General features: G+C 44.0%; 1 protein-coding gene across 3 annotated transcripts in view; it reads left to right on the top strand.

The window, feature by feature from the left end:
- The first annotated feature begins 85 nt into the window (after window positions 1–85).
- Window positions 86–9,431, top strand: part of hhip (hedgehog interacting protein) — a 40,061-nt gene continuing 30,715 nt past the window's right edge. The window contains exons 1-2 of one of the 3 annotated variants that reach the window (XM_019862632.1): window positions 86–902; window positions 7,309–7,501. In XM_019862632.1, coding sequence (XP_019718191.1) covers window positions 588–902; window positions 7,309–7,501 — 508 coding nt within the window. In that variant the 5' untranslated portion in view covers window positions 86–587. The other 2 variants (XM_019862633.1, XM_019862635.1) reach the window with 2 other exon arrangements.

The raw sequence follows: 9,431 nt of genomic DNA, 5'->3' as shown, positions 1-9,431 counted from the left end.
TGTGGGTGTGTGTGTGTGTGTGTGTGTGTGTGTGTGTGTGTGTGTGTGTGCGCGCGTATGTATGTGCGTGCGTGCGCGCGTGTGTGCGTGTGTACTGCTGCGCGCCCCCGGCACGAAAACGTCACGGCGCTCTTCTCGCGCGCTGGTTAAAAAGAAGGAGGAAAGCGCACGGGCAAAACATGTGAGCGCTTCTGAGGACTTGCGGAAAAGAAGAAGGAACTTGTACTGTCTGTTTTCTTGGTTTAATTTTTTTCCTCAATGCATCAACAGACCGAGGGATTACAATTATTATCATTATCATCCGCAAGGGACGCCAGGGCTCTGCTTTTCTGGATAAATGATTCCCTTCTTTTGGCTGTTTTCTGGGAAACGGCTCGTATTTGTTATTATTAGAAGACAGACACCTGCAGCATGCTTGTACTTGTAAATGTAATAAACTCGCACATACATCGCGTTCTAATATAACAGATTGTTTTATTATTTGTATTTTTTTGGTGCATCCGCCTATTTTTGGAAATATTGTGGATTTATTTGCTTGGATCTTTCTGAATCTTCCTCCAAAGTTGTTTTCAAAACAAAACAAAACAATGAAGCACTTGCAATTCGTGCTGGTGCTGGCCATCGCTGTCAATGTTTGGGAGTGTGGCGACGCCAAATTCGGACCCGAGCGCGGCGGCGAACTGAGCGCCAGGCGGCGACGCTGCTACGACGGCAGCCTGCCCAAGCGCCTCAAGAAGCGGGAGAGGAAAGTGCTCCTGGACGGCGGCGGTGGCGCTGGCTCCACGACCACCTCCGCGTCCACCGGCAGCGGAGGCGAAGTTTGCCACCGGCTCTACCCACGAGTGTCCTGCTGTCCCACCAGAAGAGCCGCATATCAGATCGCGCAGCGCAGGGATGCCCGCGTAAGTTTTACAGTAGCAACGTTGGGGGCCTTTTACGACCTTCGTCATTCTGTTTTAATGTGCTTTTCGAGGGTGGTGATTCGCCTCCAGACTCTCATCTCGTGTTGTACCGTAAAACGACTATTGCGCGCGGGGGAATGTTTCCAAAGGTTTTGTTTACGTCACTCTGGCATCGTTTTACGTTACCTGCCGCCTGGCTCGCCGGCTGGTTGTTGTCATAGGTAACAGCTCCCAAAGTTTGGCTTTACTCAGGGGGTTACCGGCGAAAGGTAAGCGATAAGAAATCGGGCTTCGAGGTAACAAGTAACTTTCTCAATAATTCATATTTCTGCCCGTTTGACACCTTTTCACGCATCTTATCTGTTATACTGCACGGCGAGTGAGCTTTGGCTGACAATATGAAGCGGAATCGGTCGAGTGCGTCAAAAATATGAGACCACAACATGTTCGTCAGATCTGCCGTTTTTAAAGTGCCCAAGGGTCCTCCACGCTGCGATTTTCACGTAACGTCACCTAAGGTACTATTAAACAACGTCCTTGTTGACTCTAAAGAAACTTTGTGCGTGTCTTAAGTGAAGTTTAACAGACTGTTCTTGTGACGCGAAACATCTTTGGTGAGCCAAAATCACATGCCGGAACAAACTTGACGTTCTTAAACGCCCTCCGCTTCTATACTTTTCCCGTTGAAGATAAACTTCGATCTGAACAACGTTGTTTCTCTCTGTTTAACACCTTTGGCAGCATCATATACGTTACTACCAATACGACGTGTTTAAGCGACGGTTTCCAGACTATTCTGCGTAACCCAGAAACTTCGGCGAAGATAACGTAAGCAAATAACAAAACACCTTTCACTGCATCTGCATTTTTAGTGAACATTTGCCAGACTCTTCATTGAAGTACTGACTGTAGGTCAGTCCAAAATATAAACTTTTGACAAATTCATGAAATGTGTCATTCTTGAATGCCCCCCTCAGCCCCCTTTGCCTGACTATTTTCATGTAAAACTATTCCTGGAATCATTCAGGGGCCTCTGGGTGGTAGTGTGTGTGTGTGTGTGTGGGGGGGGGGGGGGGGGGTAAACAAATAGTACGGGGAAAAAAAGCCATATTATTGCATCATTTAATTTCCTCAAGTCATGCAAATAAGCGAGGAGGGTTGGGGGGGGGGGGGCTTTGAAAGAGTCGACTTCTCCTCCCAGCTACACTGCCCACACACGGAGCCCATTCTGATTATTGCCAAAGAATAACAAGGCCATTGTGTTTGTTGGTTTCGCTAATGGGAGAAGCTGGAGAACATCACCCCACCACCCCTCTCACACCCTCTCCTTTCCAGTCATCAACCCCGTCCAAGTGGTAATGCCTTTGGGAGTGTCCCCCCTCCTTTTTTTGCCAACCAACTTTACACCTATTCCCCCGAGGACAAGTGTTTTGTTGGAGCTTAGTGTTGCCTACATCACCGCTGCCACCGATTGACAAGTGTTCTTTTCAGACGTCTGGCGAGTGGTTGCATATCCTAAAACTGCTGCAAAGGGGATCATATTTGGTTAAAAATGTGTTTGAATGTTAAATTTAACTCAACAGGCGATGTTGAGGTCAACCGCTCTGTTAAAACACTCTTTGGTGGCGGGTGGCGGGGCTAACTGCTGTAAAAGTATAAAATGACATCAGTCGCGTTCGAGGCTAACTTGGCAGTCTGTCTATACTCAAGTTCCCCAACTTATTGACTCAAATGCGTGACGAGTCACATAAATTAAAGTCCTAATCACCAGCTTCAGTTGAAAGTCGTATATTAAGTAAGCCACTTGGTGGCTGCGAGTTTAAGCTACCGGTAAGCAAGAGAAGCTAACTTCGCAGTCTACAGCAGGGGTGTCAAACTCATTTTTGTCGGGGGCCACATTGTCGTTACGGTTTCCCTTCGGAGGGCCGTCATGACTGTGAATTTTGTAAAACCATATAAATGTTGAACCACCTCCACGTATTATACACACAGCGGACAACAAATTGATGGGAGAGCTTGTTTTAAAATCACAAGTCAAGAATAATGGCTTGTTCAGATATTGTCGTCATGGATTAGATATGACAATATGATATTTTTGGTTCAGACTTTAGCAAGCATCATGGAAGTTGGCATGCTCGATTTGCTTTGAGCTTTGCGGGCCACATAAAATGGTGTGGCGGGCCAGATCTGGCCCCCGGACCGTGACTTTAACACGTGTGGTCTACAGCATGGGTGCCCAAGTCCGGTCCCTCAAGGGCCCCTATCCAGCCTGCTTTCGATGTCTCCCTCCTCCAACGCACCTGATTCAAATGCTCAAGATCATCCTGCGTCTTCATGTGATACTCAAACATTCACATTCAAAGTGCTCCAACAGAAAGACTTAAATGCCCAACGGTTGTCATCCACATGAATTCTGTAATGCTGGTTGAAATTAGGTCCAGTGAGGTGCGCGTGATATGCTGTCATCACACTTTATAACCGTTTGGTGTTCAAAATGTTTAGATTTAAGAGGCTATTCCTCCACAAAAGGCTGATCTACTGTCACACATTTTCCAAATTTTAAGGCGTTCGACCTACCTCACCGTCATTCAATTTCTTTACATTGCTGCTTGACCACTGGCGGGTGGATTAAAAAAAAAAAAAAAGACAAACACAAAGCTTGTTTGTTCTGCTTTCTGGATGCTGAAAATTTGGAGTCTCTCCCGGCAACATATGGACGTGGGGCACGGCTGAGAGCGCACCAATGCTACTCACCGTGGAACCTTTGCCAGCTCACGCCACTCGGAGTCACTAGGCAATTTAGAGCAGGAGGGCAGGCATGCCCACCACGCTGCAGGGCGCACGGAGGAACACGTGCGGGGGATTGAGCGGTCCTTTTAAGGCAGTGGAGACAAATGCTCGTATTTAAAAACATGTTTTTCTGTTCAGGCACTCCGCCGGCCATGTTTTAAGTCATTAAAAAAAAAAAATAATGGCCATACAAGCGTTAAAACAAGCAAATTGTTAAAAGAATTCCCAAAACAGGTTCAAACTTAAGGCGATGGAGCTACGCAGTTGAACACGGAAATAGAGCAGCGGCAAGAGAGTTCAACGTTAACGAGTCAATGTTATAACTTGCTGTTGGTTAAGTGAACTGTGTCGCTGCTTCATTAATTTAAATAAGTTTTACTGACATCTGATCGTTCTGTTGGCATTTCCTTGAGCCTACCTCCATCTAGTCGATGCATTGTAGATTGCGTCTTATAATGTGGTGCGCCCAATGTATGAAATAAAAGACAAAATAGGCCATTCATTGAAGGTGCGCCTCATAATCCAGTGCGCCTTTTAGTGTGGAAAATACGGTAATGACAACGTGCTGGTCACTCTGCAGCTTGCTGCTTAGCTAATAGCACTACCGGGAAAATTTGTCGACTTCATTGTCTTGACTTCCACTACGATCCTTTCGTTTAAAAAAAAAAAAAAAAAAAAAAACTTGACTAGAATAACGAAGACCGCACGTCAAATGTAAGAACTGATTACTTATAGTTGCCGGTCACTCCGTGGCCCAAGTAGTCAACTCCACTGCCCGGACTTTACCGTTATGATGCAATCGTAAGCAATGTTAACTTAGATTACAAGTTGGGACGTTTGATGTTGGACACCGCATATTCTTTGTCTTTTCCTCGGCTGGTCCTTTTGCGGAATGAGTGGCGCAAAAAAAAAAAAAAAAAAAAAAAAAATCAAATGGCTCACCTTTGATGCTAGCAGAAATGAGCTCTTGTGACGTGCGCTGATGTCTTGCAAAATTGCTGACGACTAGCTCTTGCATGTTTCCCGAACACAGATCTTTTGCAACATACAGTATTTGTATTTATATGCTCATAGCAACGTGGCGAGAATTCCCCAAAAACAACAGTCTGCCAAAATGATACGTCTGGTTGGAATGACCTCTCCAACATGAGTAAAATGTACCAAAAATTTTAAATATAGGTGGGTTCCGTAGATTTATTTTTAAATTTTGGCGGGGGACGGTCTGAAATTTTAATTTGATATCACACGTAGAAAATCTAGTTTTAAATAAATGCATATGTAACATTACGTTCTTCTGTCACATCTTCTCGACCCTTTTGTTTTGTCTGCTGCTCGGCGAAATTCTTCTCTGACAAGTGTCAGTTACAAATATTCACCAATGAGTTTGTATGGGCCAAACTTCCGATAAATTTATCTAGATCAACCGAGTCGAGTCACGCATATCTAACGTAAATAGTTTTTGAGCAACTTTTTAAAATTGTCTCAACACGGACGGGACATAAGCATCATCGAATCAACCAGAGCTTCTGCTCCCTTTCGACTTGTACATCCTTTGAGTGCGTTTGAATTTTTGAGCTTCCACGGTGTCACGTTGGACTCTGCGAAATTTTCCGTATACGTTAGCATAATCAGCTTGGCGCTTGTGGTTCTTGCTACCTTTTTTTCCGGTAAACACGGCTTCCAAACAGAGCGTCTCTCCCCCCCGAGTGTGGAGTTTGTTCCGCAATCAGGGAAACGTGTAAGGCATCCTTATGCTGGCCTTGGGTCCTCGCCGCTAATTGACTTGGACAGACTGCTAATTTGTTGATACCAGAGAGAGGGAAACGATGTGCCTGTCTATCTCTACATTTGTGTTTACACATGGACCTCACACAGAGCAAAGTACTGCCAGCCTGCCTCTGCCTCCGCTTGCCCGAGCGACACCCGCTCTTGACCCAGACTAGATTACATTGTGTTTTATTGCAGCTAATTTGCTACATAAATAATCCTGCTCATTTCTTTTCGGATTAACCCTCGGGGCTGCTAACGATCCCCCGAAGTCAAGGTGGTAATTCTCCACCCCCCTCCTGCCCCCTTCATTTCGCGCATTGTGCACCTGGGTGTCGTTTAAAAATAATAATAAATTTTTTTATGGGGGCTGGCGATAAGGCAACCAGTAGCAATTTGTTGAGTGATGCTGTTTTTTTTTTTTTTTTTCACAATCTGACAATGTTGACATTGAATTGGCTGATTTGTGTCCCCTTCAAGTGGTTTATTGAGTTTTTATCAATGGTGCGGTCAAAATTGAAATCAAACCAACCATTTTTTGCAATAATTTCTGTTTTTATGTTTAGTGTGGTCTCAAAATATACACTTTAACACCCATTTTACACATACCAGGCATGTATTTGTGTTTTTTTTTTTTTTTTATCTTTCTTTTTAAGTAGATGACACACCTAGCAAGCAGTTTGGTTACGGCATCAGTTTGAGTGATGGCTACAGTTGCAATTGCTGCTATTGAATAGTTTATAATGTGTTTTACCTTGACTGTCGAGCTGCTGTCCATTTTTGTCCATTTAAAATGTTATGGGTGTGCTTCAACATCTCTCAAAATCCGTACCCATTTAAAGGTCCAAGAGTTGCCCCGCCGAGAGTCATCCACTCTCGTAGAACGTCCACAAGTCACAGCTTAAAAGGGTGCCTTTTTCAGAAGGCGGAAGAAAGCGTTCTTTTTGTACTATGGCAGGAAAATAGTCAGTCAGAAGCTCATTTGAAAAGGACTATCATCTCACTTCCTCTTATTGTAGCTCAAAACATCACTCCACAGCCTTCTGACTGACCTTGCAGCCTTATTGGGACATACTGGCCATCCGCCAACCATCCAGAACTCCATCCATCTGAACCATCCGATAGCAAGGCATTCATCTGTGAATAAGACTTGCCTTAACGCACCTTTCAAGTACAATGATTTTGTTGAGATGTCCCGTGTTTGCATTCCTTTGGCAAGACCTTGGAATATTCTTTGCTTGTCATCAACAGAAAGAGTCGTTTTTCTTACCATGCTCCAAATTTGTGACTTTCTCAATTAAGCAGAACAAGCCCTCCTAAAGTAATCTCTCTCGAATGCACTTGCGCGACTTTTTCATTAATACGCAACGAACACACTAATTTACCCGCAAACATCACCGTGGAATGTTCTTCCTTGAAATGCAGATTGTTTTCATGGACGAAGATCTTTCTTTGCCCTGCATGACGCATACCAACTGTCAATTGCTGACTTACGTGGAGCGACCTCCTCAACCAATTTCCCTTTCAACAGGCTCATCTGGGGAAACCACTGATCAAACCTGTCAGAGATCGATGAAATAGAAACAGACAAGGAGAAGCAACATATGCGAAAAAGTTTCCAAGTCAAGCCATTGCTCAAATGTTTATTTAGCTTAAATTCCAAATGCATAATCATTTGGAACAGGGTGTAGACAGCCAACAGGCCAAGTCGTGCACTCCGTTTTTCCAATGCAACACAGTTAATCAACACTAAACATTAATCAGACTGTGGCATGTGCGTGTGCGTGTGTGTGTGTGTGTGTGTGTGTGTGTGTGTGTGTGTGTGTGTGTGTGTGTGTGTGGTCCCCAGATCTTCTCCACCAACAACACAGAATGCGGCCGTCTGCTGGAGGAGATCAAGTGCGCACGCTGCTCCCCCAACGCGCAAGTGTTGTTCCACCCGTCGGAACCCGGCAGGATGCCACACAGGGAGCCCGACCTGCCCCAGCTCTGCCAGGACTTCTGCCGCGAGTTCTACTACACCTGCCGGGGACACATACCGGGTAAAAAAAAAAAAAAAAAAAAAAAAAAAAATCCCGACAGAACGTCTCTGAATCACAAGTCTTTGTTTGGTTACCTTGTAAGATTCAGATGTTCCGCATGGAATTATTTATCCAGCGCTTTACCTCATCTGACCTCACCTTCCATTTGTTGCCGACCACCCCTCGTTTGTTTGGTCGCTCGTCCGCCCCATTTTTTCTTTTTTTCTTTTTTGCTTTTCAACGCATCCTCACACGTCCCGTGTATCTTTTTTTTCTTGCAAGCTTATTTAATTAGCATCACAAACACGGACATGTTTTCCTGACCTTGATTGTCGCAACCACACACACGCACAGATTTGTGTTACCTTCTGACATCAACGTGGAAAATAGGATGGCGCCGGCGGGTGTGAAAACAAACGACTATGACGTGCGCTTACAAAAATCAACACGAGAGCAAGCAAGCAAGCAGTCATAGACCAAGAAAACGCTGCAAGATTTTTGTTGAAGAAATTCTTAAAATAAGGATGTTGAAAATGATCCTTTCTTAGTATAGGCTGACATGGATAATTGTTTTTGTTTTTTGTTTGTTTGTTTTTTTTTTGGTAACATATAGTAAAAGGAGTTAAATTTTTGTAAATTTAAAATGCCAAGTATTATGCTTTGGTTTGGCGTCCGTATTTTATTATGGGCCGTTACCATGTCTGCCGCTGTTAACGAGGAAATGCAATAAATGCGTAATGACATACGCGGTAAATAAACTTAAGAGTTTGCAAGTGAGACTGTCCCGCGACTTGTAATTGGCTGACAGTAGATTTGGACTGGAGCAACCAACCAATCTGGATATTTGTTGACATCACTGCATCTTCCCCACAAAACTAGCTTCGCAGCTCTTGCTAGCAGGTTAGCTAAAAAGCATGCAGTCTTCTAAAAGACATGAATCATCGCCTCCGTGGCGGAAAAGAAGCGAAGGCTTCTGGCGAGTATTGCTCGCACAAAAGGAGGATGAATAGTATTTCATGGGAGAATAAATTCTAAGGCGAAGCGATGCTAAACTGTCAGTAAACCATCGTTAAAAGTAGTCACAATTCGCCGGAATAAATGACTGATCCTACAGTGCAATATTTACACAAGTCTTGCTGGAACTGCGTTCGTTCCAGCAGGGAGTAATCAACTATGAATAGCAAATTAAGAAGTATTTGGAGAGAAAATATAATACACGGCCAAGCACTATACAGTCCCAAAGATGTTTGAGATCTTCACGATTATCATTATCAAAATTATTTATTTATTTATTTATTTATTCTTTTTAACAAAAAATCAATTTAGCCTGATGAATAACAATACATCTTTGAATATTTCACAATTTTCTCATAAATGTTTGTGATGTATTGTACTTTTTAGTCTTTTTACGGGGGTGGAGTTTGGGTCATTTTTGGTCATTTATTCCTTATTCAAAACCAGCACAGTGGGCAGTCAAATATCACCCCTCTGCCCAAAAACTCACTGGGAGGGGGGGAAAAAATGGCCCTGACAACAGTTTCACCGATCAACACGTTGATCGTTACGGTACGCGCAAAAAAGTCTCAAGGACCCATGCCCGAAATTGATCAGAATGTCTGCCGTTTTGATCTGAAGAAGGCGTTTGCAACAGACGGCGGAGTCCAGTCAACTCTACGACTGAAAGATAGGGACCATCGTTGGTAGCGTGGCAGCAGAATTCCCTTTGAAGAGATCTAATATCACAGGTTTTGCCTTCCAAAACATGATCAAGTAACCTGTCTGCAGATGCTATGCTACAGAATATCAAACATTGCAACATAAGCCACCCTTGTCTGCGCTGGCAGGCACATGCTGCGACATTAGCTCATGGCGCGTAGAGGAGGCGCGGTTGGTTAGATGTTACTGCCCGGGAGCTGACACACATGTGGACTCAGGGAGTCCAAAAAAAAAA

Source organism: Hippocampus comes, unplaced genomic scaffold (assembly GCF_001891065.2).
Source record: "Hippocampus comes isolate QL1 unplaced genomic scaffold, H_comes_QL1_v1.1 scaffold7, whole genome shotgun sequence".
Lineage (NCBI taxonomy): Eukaryota > Metazoa > Chordata > Actinopteri > Syngnathiformes > Syngnathidae > Hippocampus > Hippocampus comes.
This window is presented reverse-complemented; position numbering and strand designations above follow the sequence as displayed.